This window comes from Salmo trutta, chromosome 20 (assembly GCF_901001165.1).
Source record: "Salmo trutta chromosome 20, fSalTru1.1, whole genome shotgun sequence".
Classification (NCBI taxonomy): Eukaryota; Metazoa; Chordata; class Actinopteri; order Salmoniformes; family Salmonidae; genus Salmo; species Salmo trutta.
The window spans coordinates 29,713,012-29,737,228 of record NC_042976.1 but is presented as its reverse complement, the minus strand read 5'-3'; the positions used below and the strand labels follow the sequence as shown (position 1 = coordinate 29,737,228).

General features: G+C 42.9%; 1 protein-coding gene across 2 annotated transcripts in view; it reads right to left on the bottom strand.

Annotated features, from left to right (window-relative positions):
• Window positions 1–11,316: 11,316 nt before the first annotated feature.
• Window positions 11,317–24,217, bottom strand: part of LOC115156303 (interphotoreceptor matrix proteoglycan 2) — a 35,921-nt gene continuing 23,020 nt past the window's right edge. Inside the window, exons 19-20 of one of the 2 annotated variants that reach the window (XM_029703755.1) lie at window positions 23,899–23,997; window positions 11,317–11,371 (exon numbers count right to left, since the gene is read on the bottom strand). In XM_029703755.1, the coding sequence (XP_029559615.1) occupies window positions 23,937–23,997 (61 nt within the window). In that variant the 3' untranslated portion in view covers window positions 11,317–11,371; window positions 23,899–23,936. Of the gene's footprint in view, window positions 11,372–21,651; window positions 23,998–24,217 lie in introns of those variants that run through there. The other variant, XM_029703756.1, reaches the window with a different exon arrangement.

Genomic DNA, 24,217 nt, shown 5'->3' with positions numbered 1-24,217 from the left:
GGCAAGCTATGTACTCAGAATATTGAAAAATGTGCTTTCTCCGTAAAGCTATTTTAAAATCTGACACAGCGGTTGCATCCAGGAGTAGTCTATCTATAATTCTTTAAATAATTGTTATATATTTTGTCAACGTTTATGATGAGTATTTTTGTAAATTGATGTGCACATTCATCGGCAGTTTTGGTGGGAATACATTTTCTGAACATCACGCACCAATGTAAAATGCTGTTTTTGGATATAAATATGAACTTTATCGAACAAAACATACATGTATTGTGTAACATGATGTCCTAGGAGTGTCATCTGATGAAAATCGTCAAAGGTTAGTGCTTCATTTAGCTGTGTTTTGGGATTTTGTGACATATATCCTTGCTTGGAAAATGGCAGTGTGGTTATTTTTGTCTATGTACTCTCCTAACATAATCTAATGTTTTGCTTTTGCTGTAAAGCCTTTTTGAAATCGAACAATGTGGTTACATTAAGGAGAAGTGTATCTTTAAAATGGTGTAAAATAGTCGTATGTTTGAGAAATTGAAATTATGATATTTTTGCTGTTTTGTATTTCGCGCCATGCTATTTCACTGGCTGTTGAATAGTGTGGGACGGTCACTTCCCACCTAGGCCAGAGAAGTTAAATGTATTTGGCTAAGGTATATGTAAACTTCTGACTTGAACTGTAAGTTATACTTAAACCCCAAATGGTTCTCAAGTAGATTATTAAGAAAGGCTCATCCTTTGTTCAAAAATTGCCTTTTTGCCTTCATATAGATTACAACTTTTAATTTCCGACTAATAGAAAATGAAATTTGTTTAAAGTATCGCCCTTTATTAAACAAGCCATACAAAGCTGGTTACAATTTCAGTTTTATCCTCAAGAAAAGATAGAACAAATATTACAACAAATGTTATGGTTAAACAAAGCTGTCATTCGAAAACATAATGTTAAATTTCACTGCTATGCGGATGTCACACAGCTGTACATTTCAATGAAACATGGTGAAGCCCCAAAATTGCCCTCACTAGAAGCCTGTGTTTCAGACATAAGGAAGTGGATGGCTGCAAACTTTCTACTTTTAAACTCGGACAAAACAGAGATGCTTGTTCTAGGTCCCAAAAAACAAAGAGATCTTCTGTTGAATCTGACAATTAATCTTGATGGTTGTACAGTCATCTCAAATAAAACTGTGAAGGATCTCGGCGTTACTCTGGACCCTGAACTCTCTTTTGAAGAACATACTGTTTCAAGGACAGCTTTTTTCCATCTACGTAACATTGCAAAAATCAGAAACTTTCTGTCCACAAATGATGCAGAAAAATTTATCCATGCTTTTGTTACTTCTAGGTTGGACTACTGCAATGCTCTACTTTCCGGCTACCCGGATAAAGTACTAAATAAACTTCAGTTAGTGCTAAATACGGCTGCTAGAATCCTGACTAGAACAAAAAAAATTATCATATTACTCCAGTGCTAGCCTCCCTACACTGGCTTCCTGTTAAGGCAAGGGCTGATTTCAAGGTTTTACTGCTAACCTACAAAGCATTACATGGGCTTGCTCCTACCTATTTTTCCGATTTGGTCCTGCCGTACATACCTACACGTACGCTACGGTCACAAGACGCAGGCCTCCTAATTGTCCCTAGAATTTCTAAGCAAACAGCTGGAGGCAGGGCTTTCTCCTATAGTGCTCCATTTTTATGGAATGGTCTGCCTACCCATGTGAGAGACGCAGACTTGGTCTCAACCTTTAAGTCTTTACTGAAGACTCATCTCTTCAGTAGGTCCTATGATTGAGTGTAGTCTGGCCCAGGGGTATGAAGGTGAACGGAAAGGCTCTGGAGCAACGAACCGCCCTTGCTGTCTCTGCCTGGCCGGTTCCCCTCTCTCCACTGGGATTCTCTGCCTCTAGCCCTATTACAGGGGCTGAGTCACTGGCTTACTTGGTGTTCTTCCATGCCGTTCCTAGGAGGGGTGCGTCACTTAAGTGGGTTGAGTCACTGACGTGGTCTTCCTGTCTGGGTAGGCGCCCCCCCTTGGGTTGTGCTGTGGTGGAGATCTTTGAGGGCTATACTCAGCCTTGTCTCAGGATGGTAAGTTGGTGGTTGAAGATATCCCTCTAGTGGTGTGGGGGATGTGCTTTGGCAAAGTGAGTGGGGTTATATCCTGCCTGTTTGGCCCTGTCCGGGGGTATCATCGGATGGGGCCACAGTGTCTCCTGACCCCTCCTGTCTCAGCCTCCAGTATTTATGCTGCAGTAGTTTATGTGTCGGGGGGCTAGGGTCAGTCTGTTATATCTGGAGTATTTCTCTTGTCTTATCCGGTGTCCTGTGTGAATTTAAGTATGCTCTCTCTAATTCTCTCTTTCTCTCTCTCGGAGGACCTGAGCCCTAGGACCATGCCTCAGGACTACCTGGCATGATGACTCCTTGCTGTCCCCAGTCCACCTGGCCATGCTGCTGCTCCAGTTTCAACTGTTCTGCCTGCGGCTATGGAACCCTGACCTGTTCACCGGACGTGCTACCTGTCCCAGACCTGCTGTTTTCAACTCTCTAGAGACAGCAGGAGCGGTAGAGATACTCTCAATGAGCGGCTATGAAAAGCCAGCTGACATTTACTCTTGAGGTGCTGACTTGTTGCACCCTCAACAACTACTGTGATTATTATTATTTCACCATGATGGTCATTTATGAACATTTGAACATCTTGGCCATGTTCTGTTATAATCTCCACCCGGCACAGCCAGAAGAGGACTGGCCACCCCTCATAGCCTGGTTCCTCTCTAGGTTTCTTCCTAGGTTTTGGCCTTTCTATGGAGTTTTTCCTAGCCACCGTGCTTCTACACCTGCATTACTTGCTGTTTGGGGTTTTAGGCTGGGTTTTTGAACAGCACTTTGAGATATCAGCTGATGTAAGAAGGGCTTTATAAATACATTTGATTTGATTTAAACTCAAAATGTACTGATTAATAAAAAAAACATTCTTTATGGAAAACGTTTTTTTTTTAAATATTATATTTATTAATGATATTATGAATTTAAGCAGTGGAGTTATGGCACATATGCAGCTATTGAAAATATATGGGAATGTCTGCTCAATCAAAACTTACAACTAACTGATTGCAGCATTACCACAAAAATGGAGGAGGCAAGTGGAAAAGGGAGAAGGTAGGGAACTTGTTTGCCTGCCATATTTTAAAGATACAAATTGGCTGAAAAGAATTGGCATAAATAGTAAGAGTTTCATTTGAGGACAAAAATGTTGACAGCTGTGCCACAGAGGTTGCAAAATAAATGGGAAGAGATTGTCGATGTACCGATTCCATGGCACATGGTTTATGAACTGGTACAAAAAACACCACTTGATTCAACACTTCAAGTTTTTTCAATTGAAATTATTATACAAAGTTCTTGCCACCAACAGAATGCTATATATGGCATACAACAATCTCAGCTCTGTAGATTTTGCAGTGAAGAGACAGGATCAATAGATCATCTATTCTGGTATTGCCCCTATGTAGCTTGTTTGTGGTCACAGGTTCAGGACTGGTTAGAAAATCACAACATTCACTTAAAATTAACCTTACAAATAGCAGTGTTTGGTGATTTGGAAAGCCATAGTCAGTCAATAAATAATATAATATAGTCGTAGGAAAGGTTTTGTCAAGAGGTGAGTGTAGCTGGTGCATCGAAGTCAGGCGCAGGAGAGCAGAGATGAGTGGACAAAGCACTTTACTAAGGCAATAATTTGCACAGAATGCAACAGCATCACAAAACAAATGCCCAACAAACCAATGAGGCAGCACAAAGTACAAAAACACAAGTACAGGCTGCCACAAAGCACGGGTAATAAAATAAACCCGGCGCAAACCAGCCGGAAGCGTGCCAACCTCAACAATAAACAATTACACACACAGACATGGGGGGAACAAAGGGTTAAATACACGACATGTAACGAGGGAATGATGACCAGGTGTGTGGGAAAACAAGACAAAACAAATGGAAAATGAAAGGTGGATCGGCGCTGGCTAGAAGACCGGTGACGTCGACCGCCGAACGAACAAGGAGGGACCGACTTCGGTGGAAGTCGTGACAGGTTTTCATCTTTAGATCACAATCTGTGGATACTATACGATTAGAAAAGTTCAAAATGTATGGAAAACATCACAGCACAATTGAAAAATATATGGCACATGGAAACCAACCGAGGGTGGCCTATGATGATAGGTGGGATGGGCTGAGAGTGGCTGAGGGGTTGGATTAAAGAGTTTGTTTGGTAATGTATTATTGTTATGTGATTGCTTTATGTAAAAGTACCATGTATGCAAAATATGTATATGTAGCAGAAAAGCTGTAAAAAACAAACCAGATGTGTGTCCTCTGAAGATGGTTGTGGATGGGTAAAAAAAAATATATATATATATATATATATATATACACACTGCTCAAAAAAATAAAGGGAACACTTAAACAACACAATGTAAATCCAAGTCAATCACACTTCTGTGAAATCAAACTGTCCACTTAGGAAGCAACACTGATTGACAATAAATTTCGTATGCTGTTGTGCAAATGGAATAGACAACAGGTGGAAATTATAGGCAATTAGCAAGACACCCCCAATAAAGGAGTGGTTCTGCAGGTGGGGACCACAGACCACTTCTCAGTTCCTATGCTTCCTGGCTGATGTTTTGGTCACTTTTGAATGCTGGAGGTGCTTTCACTCTAGTGGTAGCATGAGCCAGCTCATCCAGGATGGCACATCAATGCGAGCTATGTGTCTGTCAGCGTAGTGTCCAGAGCATGGAGGCGCTACCAGGAGACAGGCCAGTACATCAGGAAACGTGGAGGAGGCCGTAGGAGGGCAACAACCCAGCAGCAGGACCGCTACCTCCGCCTTTGTGCAAGGAGGAGCAGGAGAAGCACTGCCAGAGCCCTGCAAAATGACCTCCAGCAGGCCACAAATGTGCATGTGTCTGCTCAAACGGTCAGAAACAGACTCCATGAGGGTGGTATGAGGGCCCAACGTCCACAGGTGGGGGTTGTGCTTACAGCCCAACACCGTGCAGGACGTTTGGCATTTGCCAGAGAACACCAAGATTGGCAAATTCTCCACTGGCGCCCTGTGCTCTTCACAGATGAAAGCAGGTTCGCACTGAGCACGTGACAGAAGTGAAAGAGTCGGGAGACGCCGTGGAGAACATTCTGCTGCCTGCAACATCCTCCAGCATGACCGGTTTGGCGGTGGGTCAGTCATGGTGTGGGGTGGCATTTCTTTGGGGGCCGCACAGCCCTCCATGTGCTCGCCAGAGGTGGCCTGACTGCCATTAGGTACCGAGATGAGATCCTCAGACCCCTTGTGAGACCATATGCTGGTGCGGTTGGCCCTGGGTTCCTCCTAATGCAAGACAATGCTAGACCTCATGTGGCTGGAGTGTGTCAGCAGTTCCTGCAAGAGGAAGGCATTGATGCTATGGACTGGCCCGCCCGTTCCCCAGACCTGAATCCAATTGAGCACATCTGGGACATCATGTCTCGCTCCATCCACCAACGCCACGTTGCACCACAGACTGTCCAGGAGTTGGCGGATGCTTTAGTCCAGGTCTGGGAGGAGATCCCTCAGGAGACCATCCGCCACCTCATCAGGAGCATGCCCAGGCGTTGTAGGGAGGTCATACAGGCACGTGGAGGCCACACACACTACTGAGCCTCATTTTGACTTGTTTTAAGGACATTACATCAAAGTTGGATCAGCCTGTAGTGTGGTTTTCCACTTTAATTTTGTGTGTGACTCAAAATCCAGACCTCCATGGGTTGATAAATTGGATTTCCATTGATTATTTTTGTGTGATTTTGTTGTCAGTACATTCAACTATGTAAAGAAAAAAGTATTTAATAAGATTATTTCTTTCATTCAGATCTAGGATGTGTTGTTTAAGTGTTCCCTTAATTTTTTTGAGCAGTATATATATATATATATATATAAGAGAATAGTGAGGGATGGGGGAGAGAGATGGAGAGTGATGAGGGACAGAAGAGGGAAAGGGAATGGGGACAATAAGCGCTCCATCTCATCATCATTGTATTTCCTATATGTTGTTTGATTAATCATAGACAATGAGAACATTATTTGTAAAGTGCTTTTCAAACATTACGCTCAAATGCTTAATAATTGGTTGATATGGTATCTCAGCACAGCAGTAGGTATCAGTGTCTGATCTAAAGCAACACTTACAGTAAATGTGGTGAGACAGATTTAAAGAACCCCCAAAACACAGAGGCCAACTCAAACAGGTTTAGATGGAGGAAAACCAGTGCTAATACAAAGTAGTTTTATCCTTTGGTTTCCATATTTCCTTCATCCCGTTCTTCCCATAATCTGTGTTTACCCAGACTGTAATCTTTTGATTTAGTTTACTTTGGTTTCCTCTCCCACTGAACTAGATCGGTCTTGAAGACTCACATCAGATGATGGATTTCATCTGCAACAGATACTTTATAGGCCTAGACAAGAGAGAGAAGTGGAAAATAATGTGTGTTCAACTAAGGATTGAGCTAGAGGGACATAGTGTACTGTAGGCTTTACCTACCATACCTTAACTGGGCTGGCTAGAAACGTACCAGTCAAGGAACCAGCACAGCCAGTGGGCATTGGGGAAACCCAGCCACAAGACGCTGCTTGTCCTTTTCTCTCTGTTCTTTTTACAGTAACGTACAGATGGTCTGGTCCTCCAGTACAGGCAGATTTTATGGTCGTTATGGAGCCCCACAGGACTGTCTATCACCAGAAGAAGAAACAGAAACAGGTTGAGACTGACAGGTCTAAACCTTCTGCTCCTCTACTGTTACGTAATATTGCGTTTCAATATGCCACATAGCAGGGAGTCTTTGTTTACACCTTTGGAAATAAAAGACCGATTTGTATCAACAACGTCTGTTATAGCACCCCCCCTGCTTGGACAGCCATCCAGAAAGCCATAAAACTGGTTTTGTTTGTCGGCCCATTTGGCCTTCCAATCCCAAGCCAGAGCAGAGTTGGCAAACCAACCAATCAAGGGGAGATCTGTCATGCCGTCCAACCAATCAGAAAGGAGGGATGGCCCAATTGTGCGCTCCTAAATTACGAGGTAATATATGTAGTATGGAAGGGGGGATGGAGAGGAGGAGGTTTAAAGTAAGAAACATAAAACATGTTCTGAGAGACACTGAAACCTTCTCAAGCTCAACACCACATCTATCCCTCTCCTTCCTTTCACCACTAGGATAAAGTAAGAAAAATCATTGGGCACGGAGACAGCACAGACCAAGTCCCAGCCCAGCCTGCCCATATGGTTCATATTGAAGAATAGTACATCGGCATGCACTGTTACATGACCATTCAATGGGAAAAGATGATCAAATGAAAAGGGTTCACTACTATGTGGAAACCATAGAATCAGGAGCTGGGCATATGGTTGGAGTGGTTTCTGGTGATGATGATGATGGTGTTGTTGATGATGATGCTATGATGATGTTATGGTGGTGACGATGGTGGTGATGATGACAATTACGATGACAAAGGTGATTACTATGACAATTATGACGACAAGAATGCATTGCAGACCTAGTAACGATGGTATCGAAGTGTACTTTCTCAAAGCAAAGCCCTGGAACATGCAGATCCACTGCCACAGATTCACTCATTAAGTCCTGTTTCTCTCTCTCCGTCTCACTCCCAGGCCCTCCGAGCCCCTTCCCTCTGCAGCTGCACACTGTCTCCTGTTCCACGGAATGTCTTCCCTCATCCACGGTACATGTTTTCTGTCTGCTCCCGGGTTGGACGGCTGTCACAACAGCATGTAAACACAGTCCTCAAGCACACGGGATGAGGAGCTAGATCACAGCGCTCCCATTGATTTTCACAGAGAGAAGAGAGTCCAGGTGGGAAGAGCAGGAGCTTCTGGAAGCTGTTCCAACAGAGCGGAACCGACTGGAACTTGGCCTCAGCTCACACACTAGACTCGAGGACATGCAGCCTGTGTGCTAAATTAAAGCTATCATGCAGAGCATGAGTGTGAGACAAAGAGCCAGAGAGAGCGACCTAGACAGACAAAGAGAGAGAGAGGGAAGAGAGGGAGAGACTAAGAGCTGTGATGTCATAGAGGGAGAGAGGACACTGTGATGTCACAAAGAAATTTAGAACCTTAACATTGTAACAAAACATGTCACCAAAAACTAAAATAGGGCCCTAAAACAATTGTCACCAAGGGAGAAATAAGAATAGATTTAATTTGTATAGCGCTTTTCATTACAGCAAGAATCTCAAATACAACAAAACAACAAAACAAAAAATGTCCGTTAGCCAATTGACAGTTATGGATGGAAGATCTTCCACAGAGGCAGGAACAAGTCCAACAGACCACTCTCCATGCGCACCTTCCTCAACCACACTGTCCACAAGTTTTTTTGGGTATCTGTAGTTTACTATTTCTATTTTTGACAACTTTTACTTTATTTTATTTAGGAAAGTAGTAATGTACTTTTTACTTCATACATTTTCCCTGACACCCAAAATTACTCGTTACATTTTGAATGCTTAGCAGGACAGGAAGATGGTTCAATTCACACATTTATCAAGAGAACATCCCTGTTCATCCTTACTGATGATCTGGTGGACTTACTAAATGCACATGCTTCGCTTGTAAATTATGTCTGAGGGTCTAGCTATCCGTAAATTAAAAAAAACAAGAGAATGGTACCGTCTGGTTTGCTTAACCTCTATGGGACCCCTTCCCGTTCTCATCCCGGTAACGGGATTGCTTGACAAGATAGCAAAAATCTAATAATTTCAATTTCTCAAACAATCAACTATTTTACACCATTTGAAAGATAAACATCTACTTAATCCAACCACGTTGTCCGATTTCAAAGAGGCTTTACGGCAAAAGCATAAAGTTAGATTATGTTAGGACAGTACATTGACAAAACATTACACACAGCTATTTTCAATGCAAAGACAGGCGTCACCAAAAGCAGAAAAGCAGCTAAAATTTGGCACTAACCTTTGACAATCTTCATCAGATGACACTCCTAGGACATTATGTTAGACAATACATGCATTTTTTGTTCTATCAAGTTCATATTTATATCCAAAAACAGCATTTTACAATGGCGGTGATGTTCAGAAAATATTTAGCCTCCAAAACTGCCGGTGAACCTGCGCTACAATTTACAAAATTACTATTCGAAAACATTGGTAAAATATAATATTGTCATTCAAAGAATTATAGATTAACATCTCGTGAATGCAACCACATTGCCAGATTTCAAAATAACTTTACTGGGAAATCACACTTTGCAATAAACGAGGTACTATGCTCCGAAAAATAGGCTAGGCGATACAGGTTAGCGTCATCTTGGAACCATCTAAAATCAAATATACTATTGTAAATATTCACTTACCTTTGATTATCTTCATCAGAAGGCACTTCCAGGAATCCCAGGTCCACAACAAATGTAGTTTTGTTCGAAAAAGTTCATAATTTATGTCCATATAGCTCCTTCTTGTTAGCACGTTCCGAAGGCTACTCAAAATGTACGAAGCGCGCGGGACTTGTCGTCACGAAAGTGCAAAAAAATATTATTTACGTTCGTTCAAACATGTCAAACGTTGTATAGTATAAATCTTTAGGGCCTTTTTCAATCAGAACTTCAATAATATTCAAGGCGGACGATTGCATTGTCTTACAAAACGTTTCGGAACGAGAGAGTACCCACGGGCATGCGCATCATAGTAGTAATGGCCCTCCCCCTATGACAAACTTTCCAGGCCTCTCGTTCGGTCAGTTTTTACCGGAGAAGACTCAAAGCACTTTGTAAAGACTGTTGACATCTAGTGGAAGCCGTAGGAAGTGTTACATGAATCCTAATTTATAGTGTGTTTCATAGGCAAAGGCTTGAAAGTGATTCCACACATCAGATTTCCACTTCCTGTTAGGATTTCTCTCAGGGTTTTGACTGCCATATGAGTTCTGTTATACTCACAGACACCATTCAAACGGTTTTAGAAACTTCAGTGTTTTCTATCCAAATGTACTAATAATATGCATATCCTACGTTCTGAGTTTGAGTAGGAGGCAGTTTAATATGAGCACATATTTTTTCAGAAATTGTCAATACTGCCCCCTAGCCCCAACAGGTTTTAATATAAGGAATTCAAAATTATTTTAATTGTACTTATACTTTTGATACTTAAGTATATTTTAGTAATTACATTTACTTTTGATACTTAAATATATTTAAAACCAAATACCTTTAGATTTTTCCCGAAGTATTTGAGTATTAACTTGTCTTTACTTTTACACCACTGGGGGAAACGATGGTCAGATCCAGGGGGGAAGGAAACAAGTCATTAGTCAGGTCACCTCTTTATAGATCCCTGATGTCACAAAGGGAGAACTAAATCAAATCACGTTTTATTGGTCACATACACATGGTTAGCAGATGTCCCGTGTGGCTCAGTTGGTAGAGCATGGTGTTTGCAACGCCAGGGTTGTGGATTCGATTCCCACGGGGGACCAGTACAGAGAAAAAAAAAAATAATGTATGAAGTGTATGCATTCACTACTGTAAGTCGCTCTGGATAAGAGCGTCTGCTAAATGACTAAAATGTAAATGTTATTGTGAGTGTAGCGAAATGCTTGTGCTTCTTGTTCCGACAGTGCAGTAATATCTAACAATTCCACAACAACTACCTAATACACAGTAAAGGGATGGAATAAGAAAAAAATATATATAATATATATATATATATATATATATATATATATATATGGATGATGATAGACCGAGGGGCATAGGCAAGATGCAATAGATGGTATAATAATACAGTATATTATATATACAGTATGGGATGAGAAATGCAAGATATGTAAACATTATTAAAGTGACTAGTCATGCATTTATTAAAGTGACCAATGATTTTAAGTCTGTATGTAGGCAGCAGCCTCTCTGTTTTAGTGATGGCTGTTTAACAGTCTAATGGCCTTGAGATTGAAAAACCGCTTCTGTCTCTCGGTCCCAGCTTTGATGCACCTGTACTGACCTCGCCTTCTGGATGGAAGTGGGGTGACAAGCAGTGGCTCGGGTGGTTGTTGTCCTTGATGATGTTTTTGGTCTTCCTGTGACATCGGGTGCTGTAGGTGTCCTGGAGGGCAGGTAGTTTGCCCCAGGTGATGCGTTGTGCAGACCGCACCACCCTCTGGAGAGCTCTGCGGTTGTGGGCAGTGCAGTTGCAGTACCAGGCGGTGATACAGCCCGACATACTTTGTCGACAAGGCATTGTTCCCGCGTTTGAGTAGACTGCATTCACAATAAACGTTGCATATGTTGGCTCAATCTGAAATGATATCAATGGCTCATTGTCAACAAAGATTGGCCTTAAACTTTAAAACTGTAATGTCATACAGGTCAGAAGATAATCTTTATGATTATGTCAAAAAGGGAAAAAGGATAACAAAGTTGTGATGTTACAAAGGGAAAAAAATAATCCTAACATGGTGTCACAAAGTGAGAAATAACCCAATGGTGTGATGTCATAGAGACAGACAGAGAGAAAATATGTGCAATGTTATGTCACAAAGGGAGAGAGAGAGCATTGTACATCACTGTGTCCTTTCATTCCCTCAGTGAGCTCAGACTGGATTGATATGTAAGAGGCCTATCGTGATCCAGGAAGGACCTACCTGCCTCCCCCAGTCAACAGAGACACAACAGCTGGGCTATTGATGGCCAGAGGAGGGTTCACTGAAAAATAAATCTGCCTCCCTGTGAAAAACGGTTCCTACCCAAAACCACTGAGCTGAGAGCCTTGCTGACAGTGGGATTGGCAGGTCCATGTCTGAAAGTTGAGGTCATGTTTTTCACACTCCTGATGTAACGTGGCTCAGTGTCAGAAATATTATCTGGATGATACACACACAGCAAATTAACCAGTGTAACCTTGTGTTGATTCTCCAGTGTAACATTTCTAGTGTTAATTCAAGAGTGAAATTAACACTCAGTGGTGTAAAATAACCCCAGTGTTGTGTTAACCAGTGTTGACTGTGATTGTGTCAGTTTTACTCTGTGCAGAGTAAAACATTCTCATCAAAACCACACCCATCATTACCTTATTTCCCAGCATGCTTTACTGCAGCTAGATTTTTTTAGGATTGTTTTTCATGTGTTTTTGCATGTACGTTGATTGATTAATCTTATGCTACACACAGATAAATAACATAGATCTCTAAACTAATCCAATGAATTAGTTAGATTTATTGCACCTGTTACTGAAATGGTTGTTCCAGTTTAAATAGTTCAGGTAGTTTCCTTTATCAATGTACATAACGCTGACAGTCGTTCTAAATGCAGGTTGCGTATGAATAAAAATTCCAATTGTTGGATGTCCTAACTCTGTCTGGATTTCAATAGGAATTACATATCACTTTGCCAGCCGGCATTATGTGACTTGCAGGCTTGATGTGGCCTGTAAACCAATAGGAATTGCATATAACTTTGCCAGGTAGCATAATGAGACTTGCACGCATGATGTGGCCTGTAAAAACCAGTAGGTTCCAAACACCACTGTGTTGGGGTTAAACATGGCCATCAAAGTAAGGCCTCATGATACAAGTAATGTATTGTCGTAAACAGTTTAATTTTAAGGATAACATTTACCTACAGTAGGTACTCACTCACAGGGCTGAAAATGAAAGAATTCAACAACCATGTCTCTCTCACTAACAAATATAGTCATAAACTCAGCAAAAAAAGAAACATCCTCTCACTGTCAACTGCGTTTATTTTCAGCAAACTTAAAATGTGTAAATATTTGTATGAACATAAGATTCAACAACTGAGACATAAACTGAACAAGTTCCACAGACATGTGACTAACAGGGGGGGGGGGTCAAAATCAAAAGTAACAGTCAGTATCTGGTGTGGCCACCAGCTGCATTAAGTACTGCAGTGCATCTCCTACTCATGGACTGCACCAGATTTGCCAGTTCTTGCTGTGAGATGTTACCCCACTCTTCCACCAAGGCACCTGCAAGTTCCCGGACATTTCTGGGGGGAATGGCCCTAGCCCTCACCCTCCGATCCAACAGGTCCCAGAAGTGCTCAATGGGATTGAGATCCGGGCTCTTCGCTGGCCATGGCAGAACACTGACATTCCTGTCTTCCAGGAAATCACTCACAGAATGAACAGTATGGCTGGTGGCATTGTCATGCTGGAGGGTCATGTCAGGATGAGCCTGCAGGAAGGGTACCACATGAGGGAGGAGGACATCTTCCCTGTAACGCACAGTGTTGAAATTGACAAGAAGCTCAGTCCGATGATGCTGTGACACACCGCCCCAGACCATGATGGACCCTCCACCTCCAAATCGATCCAGCTCAAGAGTACAGGCCTCGGTGTAACGCTCCTTCCTTTGACGATAAACGTGAATCCGATCATCACCCCTGGTGAAACAAAACCGCGACTCGTCAGTGAAGAACACTTTTTTGCCAGTCCTGTCTGTTCCAGCGACGGTGGGTTTGTGCCCATAGGCGACGTTGTTGCCGGTAATGTCTGGTGAGGTCCTGCCTCTCTCAGCCTATTGCGGACAGTCTGAGCACTGATGAAGGGATAGTGCATTCCTGGTGTAACTCGGGCAGTTGTTGTTGCCATCCTGTACCTGTCCCGCAGGTGTGATGTTCGGATGTACCGATCCTGTGCAGGTGTTGTTACACGTGGTTTGCCACTGCAAGGACGATCAGCTGTCCATCCTGTCTCCCTGTAACGCCGTCTTAGGCGTCTCACAGTACGGACATTGCAATTTTTTGCCCTGGCCACATCTGCAGTCTTCATGCCTCCTTGCAGCATGCCCAGGCATATTCACGCAGATTAGCAGGGACCCTGGGCATCTTTCTTTTGGTGTTTTTCAGAGTCAGTTGAAAGGCCTTTTTAGTGTCCTATGTTTTCATAACTGTGGCCTTAATTGCCTGCCGTCTGTAAACTGTTGGTGTCTTAACGACCATTGAACAGGTGTATGTTCATGGATTGTTTATGGTTCATTGAACAAGCATGGGAAACAGTGTTTAAACCCTTTACAATGAAGATCTGTGAAGTTATTTGGATTTTTACGTATTAACTTTGAAAGAAAGGGTCCTGAAAAAGGGACATCTCTTTTTTTGCTGAGTTTGTGTTATTGCATAACACTGAATGTGTTAATTCCCTAACACTGACAAAGTGTAACAGTGTCAGCACTAAGCACAACGTTAATTTAACACTCAAAAGTGCAGACCTGTATAGACACTAGCCCATTGTTGAATTTAACACTGTCGGTGTTGATTTAACACTGGAGAATTTGCTGTGCAATCTCAATCACTCTGATAATGGCAGAGAAGATGTTTTGGAAAGAAAGGCAAGCAAATATGTATGTTGTGAGGCATCCTGTAGGGACAGATACTTCAATAGATCAAAGCAAGAGGTGGTCTCTCTAATTTCAGAGGTTAAAATAATATTTACAACATTGTGACTACTGTATAGTCTCATCTTACAGTAGAGGTAAAAACTTGCAGTGCCAATGGATGGAGTACCAATTCCAAGCTAAAACCTAATGTATCAAAGGAGCAAAGAGGGTTCAGTTAACCATGGTCACATCATGTGTAACACTGTCTAAGACCAGAAGACGTTAGTTCCCCAAGCCAATGCCTAGGCTTTACCCCAGCGTGCTAACACAGTCTTGAAGTACGTAGACGACCCAGGTTCAGCAGCCAGTCACGCACGGCATCTTAACCATCTCTTCTCATCTAAACTATCTTTGGTGCGTTAGCTGCTAGTGTATCCACCACGACATCTTAACCATCTCTTCTCATCTAAACTATCTTTGGTGCGTTAGCTGCTAGTGTATCCACCACGACATCTTAACCATCTCTTCTCATCTAAACTATCTTTGGTGCGTTAGCTGCTAGTGTATCCACCACGACATCTTAACCATCTCTTCTCATCTAAACTATCTTTGGTGCGTTAGCTGCCAGTGTATCCACCACGACATCTTAACCATCTCTTCTCATCTAAACTATCTTTGGTGCGTTAGCTGCCAGTGTATCCACCACGACATCTTAACCATCTCTTCTCATCTAAACTATCTTTGGTGCGTTAGCTGTTAGTGTATCCACCACGACATGTTGTTTTGAAAGGAAATGTCTCTTTTACTTTATCTATACTAACTCTGTTAGGCAGTCTTGTATCAGAGCTAAACCCCTACGTTTAAGATGAACAACTGACATACACATGCATCTGTCTGGTATAAATCACTAGAAAACTGTTACCTCACCAGACACTAGGCCTCTGAGTGACAGAGAGAAGCACCGTGGCAGCTTCCCGGAGGACGACAGGGGAATTTAATCATCATAAAGAGCTATAAATTGCTTTTTAAGGGCCAAAACATAAGGTTTAAGGAGAATGAGGTCCTCTGGAACGAGAGGCAGGGGAGAGGAAAAAGCACAAGAGTCGTTGACTCTCGGAGGCAAACAGTGGCTGATATCGTGTTGTTACATAAACACTGTCAATGTGAACGCGAGATGAAATACGTATGTTTTGAATTTGGAATATAGGAAAGAAGATCAAAGCTCACCTTAAAAGGTCACTGTGCTCATATTTGCAGATATAACACATGCAGTAGTGGCTGTACGTCACTCTCTGTCTCAAGCACTGTGGGGGGGGGGGGTCCATACAAGTGTACTGCAAGAACTCATCTATCAATGTGGTGTCAATGAGGAGAACATAGCCTGCATGTTGCTAAATGGTACTATTTGCACTATTTGTGCCATGTCAGAATAGAATAGCGCCACATGGCCCCTGTCTGGGGTTCAGACCTACTATTTGCATGGTCAGAGGGTCTATCCACACTGTCCCACACTTTGTCCTTTTCAACTCAATGGAAAAGATAAAGATTTGAGATGGGTAAACTGGTCCTGGCCTACGGATCTAAGACAGACAGACCCTGGTGATGACTTCAAGAGCTCTATGAGCCAATGACCTCGCTCTCACCCTGAGACCGCTGGTCTGCTGGTGAGGCACGTGGGCCGAAAAGAGAGTAGTATTCCAGCCACGTGCCGCTCTCCTTCTCCCTCTTTCAGTCTCTCTCTCACTCCCAAAAAACACGCTGGAGACATTAGAAGGCCTGCATCAGACGGGAGGGAAAAAAGCAAAAAGTAATAAAATAAACAAATAAACCATAGGGAGAGAAGGAGAGAGTGATAAAGTGAGAGGAAAGAGAGAGGGAGAGAAAGAGGGAGAAATAAGGGGAGCGAGAGAGAAAGAGGGGAGTGAGAGAGAGACTGGTAAAGAGAGGAATAAAATACCCTATGTTTCTATTTTGCACTGAAAAGAGAGAAGATGAAACTCAGACGTACATTCTGTTCTCTGTAACCGTCTACACATAGTCATCAGTCATTTATGGTCTTCACTCTGTGACCAATAACAAATAGCCAATCGCTCTTCAATGACCATTTTATAAGTGGTCAACAGCAGTCCCTGACAAGACCGCAAGTTTTAAACACTGTTCTTTTGGCGGCCATCAGCAGTTTCTCTTGAGTGTTGTGCAGGACCGTTAGCGTTCAGGCTGACAAGGTCATCTGTGAGTTCGTAAATCAGCCAGGTTTTATAAGACACTGAACAGAAGTCGGTCCTGGCACCCTGGAATGAGCTGCAACCTGATTGAGTAACCAACATTTGTTGAAAGCTGTAACTCCCCTCAATGTATTCGGAACATTTCAAGGCTCTAGGACCAAGACAATTCTAAAGAGCTTCTGAAGTGTCATAATTGTATGTTTGTTAATGGGAAAATATGGTCATTTTTTCAATTTCCTGAAAAGTTTTTGTATTGAAACTAATAGATTTTCATCCGACAGCGACAATGATGCTCCGTGTGCATGCCTGACTCAATGTTTCCTGCTGTGTTCTGTGTTCCATTCATCAGCGGACCAGGCCTCAGCTATCTGGGCACATGTGGGTGATGGAGGAGTTGGATTGGCTGGATATATCTTCAGTCCGTCAGGGAAGTGAGTCCCTCGGCCACACAACAATTCTATTAAGTTCCTACAAACAGTTTAATAGTGAACCAGTACCTGGGGAAACATCGATCAACAGGCTAATTCATCTCTAATACGTTTTGGAGGGCCTCCATGCCAAATGTTTTCCCCCTCTAGAGACGCCAGGTCAGGAAGCAACCATTTCTGTATCCAGGAAGATATTGTCATAAAAAACAATTAAGCAGCACAGAGAATACACAAAGATATTAACGCATAAAAATGAGGTTGTAAAGCGTGGAGATTCTAGGTTTGAAAACATATACCCTGCATACCCTACATGGACTCGGATATTACACAGATCTAGAATCAGCTCACCCTGTCTAAACCCGAACCATAAATGGGAGAAAACAAACCAGACCTTAGATCAAGGTCCAGGGTAAGAAGGTGTCTTTTCAAAAGGAAAATATTCAAAACAATTTACCGCAGAAAACATGGTCATTAATTACAATGAGCATAATCCAGGGTCATCTTCATCCTACTTGTATGGAGATGGAGGCATCACTCTCAGACCTACTGTACACACACAGACAGGGCCACCTAGTGATGGCACAGAGAATATCAATTTTCCCATTATAACTTCTGATTACATTCAAGGTTCAAAGTCCAGATTGATTCTCGTTGCTTCCTGACAAATAGTGGGCTGGACCAAAATTGCCACTGTATTCTGAATGACTATGGGGGTTTCCACATGAATGGGTAATGCTTGGCTTTGTTATGGGAATAGGATTTGTTATGGGAACTCATGCTCTGGAATAAGCTGTCTGTCACCACATTGCTCCAACACAACCACCTCCCGAGCCCCAACTCTCCCCAGGAGGATGGTCAGTGGGTGCCAACCCTAACATGAACTAAAAGCTTGAGTAATCCCTGGGCCTGTGGGACCCAGCCAGAACAATCTCTCACTGAAACCATGACCTAACATCTCTCATCTTTCCGCATACTGTTGTATTGAGCAACACAGATCTTTCATTGCTTTTGACAATAATGAGGAAAACAATGTGGATGATGTGAGGTGGGAGGATAGTGGGAAAATTAGAAGAGAAGACTTCTTGCTGACACTGCAAAGGGGTTAAGACGATAAGAACTCTCATTAAAACCTTGGTTAAGAACTTGATTCTCAGCATCTCCCAGGTGTACTATTACTGAGGGGAAAAGACAGCTGACAGACAATGGAGTGAATTACAATTATAATCTATGTTATGTGTTTATATTCATTATGTTGACATAAAATGAGATTGCGGTTTAACAATTGGACAAATTGTAGCTCAATCTGCCAGTAATAAGCAAATATGCAACTTCTTAGAAGTTAGCTGTAGCTATGTCGAATAGAGAAACACAATAGCATAATGGCAGAAAGCAGAACAGTGAGAGAAAAATAGAGAGAAAGAGAGCGAGAGGGGGAGAGAGAAGCAGAGAGAGAGAGAGAGAGAGAAAGAGAGAGAGAGAAAGAGAGAGAGAGAAAGCGAGAGAGAGAAAGCGAGAAGCAGAGAGAGACAGAGAGAGAGCGAGAAGCAGAGAGAGAGGAAGAGAGGAGCAGAGAGAGAGGAAGCGACAGATAAGAGCCGTGCAGGAGGCCTTGCTGAGCCTGTAAAGCTCCTCCTAAGTTGAGGTTCTAGAATGCATTGCAGCTCCATGGGGTTTCCAGTGAGCTTGTGTCCTTCTCACGCACCCGTCTGTCTGCTCCCTCAGACCCAGTCACTGAGGGTCCATGCTATCCACGATCCATGGGATGTCCCTACTGATGTTTATATTTTAAATGGGTAAGAGTTAAGGTTAGAGTAAGGGTTAATGTTAAGTTTTAGGTTAAGGACCTCCCAAGGATCCTGGAAAGCACTGACCATCATTTTAGTGTCCACTATCCAGCTGCAGCAGATATGCTCATATTCCAGACAGGATGACACAGACTAAGGAACTGTGCTGTTCTGTTGCTTATGTCCTGTGAGTTAGGGTCAGGGGTTAAGGGCTGTGGATCATATGACAGGATCATGTCCTCACTGTGCCTGCTGTAGCTGGGTGGGTAGAAGACCTACACAGATCTAGGATCAGTTTATCCTATATGACATTGACCATAGATCATTGTAGGGGCTGGATTCAATCTGTAGTGCCAAAGATCAGCGTTGTAGCGCGGTTGAAAGGTAAAGGCCGTTTTTGATCAATCACACTATAATGGTGATCTTCGGCACTACGGACTGAATCCAGCTCTAGGTCAGTGTTCAGGGGCACTGTGAGCCAGTACCACCCCGCGTGGCTGTGTGTTTTTGGTCTGTCTGTGATGTTTCAGGCTGACAGAGAGCCAGGGATCACCCACAGTGACTGTAGCCAGAGAACAGAGCCCAGACTGAGCCATCTGGAGGAGCTCACAGTGTGTTTAGCCAGACTAATGATGTAAAAACACACAACCTCACACACACTGCCGTCATGGAGATGTCCCACAGGGATGACAGGTGTAGTGGAGCGGTCTAGCTGTGTGTGTGTGTGTGTGTGTGTGTGTGTGTGTGTGTGTGTGTGTGTGTGTGTGTGTGTGTGTGTGTGCCTAAGGCAGGGCGAGGAAGGCATAATGTCTACAACTGTTATGAAGTCATCTGCGTTCAATGCAGCTGATCCAAGGTGAGTCACTATCCATATAGCCAAGTTCAGGTCTTCATGACAATATTGTGCTATTATCACACTTTTTCCCTTCGTATGTTTTCCTGAGTTTTGTTGTTTGGAGGCTGTATGCTCATAAATTATGTTAGCAGTAAGTTGGCATTAGCAGGGAAAGGGACTTGGGCTAAAGGCAAATAGCCTCCAAATGACACTCACATGGCTAAACCATTTCCAAATGCAGGGGTGAACCATGATAATCCAGTTTGGAAAATACCCATCCCCATCGGGACCCCCCTTCTCTTCGTGGTTCTGTCTTCCCTCCTCTCTCAGTGCCCAAAATGAAATAACAAGTATCCCTGGATCGTGATCGATTACATCGTTTTTTTGGACAATCAAAACGATCCCCCAGAGAGAGTGACATAGTAGACAGTGTGGATCTGTGCTCGTTTGGTTGGGTCTTCCTTCACCACCACCCTGCGGTGTTGGTGACATTAGGCAGATAAGGCCTATGTCTGTTCCAGAGCAGGACGCTCTGTGCCCTGAGGTGAGCTGTCACAATGCATCAGTCACTCACCTTTAACAGATTAAGACGTTCACTACAAGACTTCTCTCTGACACTAACACTGGACTAACACTTATACACATTGACTGACCCAACAAACATAATGCCCAAAATTCAGTAGAGGTTCCACCATAGTACAGACCATACATTTGGCATGCATTGTGGTGAGTGTGACCGCATGTCACGTACCACCATGCTGAAGATAGGAGGGCCCTGGTAATGGCAGTGTGTGTGTGACGCAGGTTGACTACTGGCACACACTCTTAGTAACAGTCCTGGCCTAATCCACAGACCACAGCTCCTAATGCTAATCTGTTTTTTGGATTACAGCAGAGAGGCTAAACACCTAGCCTATCAGTGCTCATCAACCCATCATTGTGAATAGTGGATCAATAAATTAACAGAGCATATACACTGGGTGGTTCGAGCCTTGAATGCTGATTGGCTGACAGCAGTGGTATATCAGAGCGTATACCACGGGTATGACAAAACATTTATTTTTACTGTTCTAATTACGTTAGTAACCAGTTCACAATAGCAATAAGGCATCTTGGGGGTTTGTGATTTATGGCCAATCTACCACAGCTAAGGGCTGTATCCAGGCACACCATGTTGCATCGTGGATAGGAACAACCATTAGCTGTGGTATATTGGCCATATACCTCACCCCCTCCAGCCTTTTTGCTTAAGTATACACTGAGTGTACAAACCATTAAGAACACGTTCGGAATATTGAGTTGCACACTCTTTTGTCCTCAGAACAGCCTCAATTCGTTGAGGCATGGACTCTACAAGGAGTCGAAAGCGTTCCACAGGGATGCTGGCCCATATTGACTCCAATGCTTCCTACAGTTGTGTCAAGTTAGCTGGATGTCCTTTGGGTGGTGGACCATTCTTGATACACATGGGAAATTGTTGAGCGTAAAAAACCCAGCAGCGTTGCAGATCTTGACACACTCAAATCGGTGCGCCTGTCACCTACTACCATATCCCATTCAATGGCACTTAAATCTTTTGTTTTGCCCATTCACCCTCTGAAATGGCACACATACACAATCCATGTCTCAATTGTCTCAAGGCTGATTGAAGTGGAATTAAGAGGTGAAATCAATAAGGGATTATAGCTTTCACCTGATGCGTCTATGTCATGGAAAGAACAGGTGTTCCTAATGTTTTGTACACTTAGTGTATACACATCCAAACATGCCACAGGAGCTGGACAGAAAAAGGAACAAGTTCAATGTTTACTGCTCCTAAAAGTGATCTTAATTGAAGCCCTCAGTGAAACTGTAACCAAACCACGGTCTCACAGACCTTATGAAAAAATACGAGCAGTCCTTGACGAGTTAAGTTCTTGTACCAAGCATGTCGACAGGTAACTTCTGTAACAAACATAGCAAGAATAATCATTTAGTAGAAAACGTGTCTTTTTATTTATTGCTTCATTTTATTCTTTCTTTTTTAAGAATAAACATTGACATAACTGCAAGTAGTAATGTAATATTTGTTTAAATATCCACCAGTGCTTACGTAAAAAAAAAAAAAAAGTTTTTGTACAACAAAACATGTCAACATTTCAAGCATATTCCGTTGACATTCTAGTGTAAAGAACATTCCACAACACCCAGTATTTACATCACAGCGTTCAGGATCCATCCCATTGCCTATGAGTCCCGATGAAGGAAGAGAATGTTGAGAAAACCAGTTTATGCACACGAGAAAATGTATATAAAAATGAACACACAGATTGAAAAGGCATGACGACATCATAAGTGGAAGGTAAGCTTGTGCCTTACCACAGTAACCTGTGTTCTGGCTTGTGTGGAGCCATACAGAGGCCTGAGAGAAAAGGACAGGATGACATGAAATGTAAACAGGAACCTAAATCAGGAAATATCTTATATGTCTGTGGCCACATCTAAAATTGACCCTTTACCCTACATAGTGCACTATAGGGTGCACTATAGGGAATAAGTAGTGCACTATAGGGAATATGTTGCCATTTGAGTTCGATCTGTGTATTCTTATGATTTCCTATGACAATTCACAGTCAAAACAAATGTGGAAAAGTCAACCTACAGCATGAAGAGCTGCAACTTTGAGGATTCACTGGAAACCAGTCCTCTTCATGTGAAATACTTACAGGATGGGGTCCAAACTAGTGGTTACAGAATTGACCATTTTGAAGTTTCTGGTGAAATTTATTTGATTTAACAGCTGCTGCTAAGAGTTTGTTTATCCACAGAGCACATGTTGTTTACGCATGTACATTTTATATAATTTTTTGAACGTTTTCAAACACATATCTGGAAACAGACTGCCTGATCAAATCCTTGGTTTGCTTTCTTTCCCCTTGAAGATTGTTTCCATTCTAAATGTGTTTTCACTTATATTTTGGTCCTTCAGCAAAATCTCTCCCCCTCTCCCACCCTCCCTCCCCCTCTCTCTCGTAATACTTTTTTTCCTACAGAAAACAAACTCCAACTGCTTCCTGATGTAGAGTGAGAGAGTGAGGGATAGAGAAAGAGGAAATGAAGAGGGGGACATTTATTGCAGCTGAACAAAAATGGAAGATTCACCCTCAATTTGTCCACTTTTCCTAAAATGTCAAAGTACCCAATATGGTGCACTACTTTATATGGTGCACTACTTTATATAGTGCACTACTTTATATAGTGCACTACTTTATATGGTGCACTACTTTATATGGTGCAATACTTTTCACCAGAGCCATAGAGGGCTGAAATTTAAGATCTGCCTACAGAGTCCATCCAACTAGCTTCTCCCAACTTCAGAAGAACACTACCTAGGCTTACTACTAGCCAGAAACTCAGACAACAGAGATCCCATAGCACCCAGAACAGCACAGACACTGGCCAGTCAACTGAGCTCAATCTCCAACAACCTCCAGCTGGGTATAGAACAAGGGCACACAGCTCTGGTCCAGAGGGCAACAACATCTGCTGCTTTTAGTCCCTGCAGAAGTTGACAGAGGCTCGGAGTTGACAGAGGGCTGGAGTTGACAGAGTTGCCAGAGGGCCTGTGTTGCCAGAGGGCCTGAGGGCCTGTGTTGCCTGAGGGCCTGTGTTGCCTGAGGGCCTGTGTTGCCTGAGGGCCTGTGTTGCCTGAGGGCCTGTGTTGCCTGAGGGCCTGTGTTGCCTGAGGGGCCTGAGTTGTGCACCACCTGGTATAGACCATCACCCCTGGTATAGACCAAGCCTCTAGTTCATACAGTTCTTTAACCATAACAGTCCATACAACACATTAGCAGATACAGTGATAATCACACCTTACAGTACCTATCCAACATTCCAATGGGATAAATATTTACACTTTCACAGTGCTACATTCTTCCGTCAACAACAACTGGGTGAGATATGACATTAAATGCAAATGTAATACTCTATCATGTCTTATCTGCTACCTAAAGAACAGGTATCCTAGAGAGCATTACATTTTGTTTGTCATCATTTCAAGTAACGAATATGATTCCAGATGGAGGGAGGCCGGTCTTCCCCCAAAGGAAGACATCCAATGAGCAGCAGATATGCCCACAGCCACCACACCCATTCCAGCAGAGCTCACCCAATCGAGAGAAGGCACTGACAAAGGAGGAAGAGCAGGGCGGGGAAAGAGCAAAGTTAAGGATAAGGTACCTTGTTGTCCAGCATACAGCTGAGTGTCCCATACAGGTCTACGTGGACACGCTCTCTCTGCGTTTATCAAGGGTGCTCTGTCTGCGTGTTTCCAGGGCACTGTGGAAGACAAACACACACTGATTAGACTGGGCAGCAGAGACCTGGCACTAACTGTACCATGCAAATCCAAGCAAGTCAATACACACACAGACCAGACAAGACATGCACCCACCCACCCACGCACCCATCCACATACATTCACACACGATTCCACTAATACGACTCTAATTAGTGATGGCATGCCAAATCACCACACTCACGCAACCCAATACCTCAC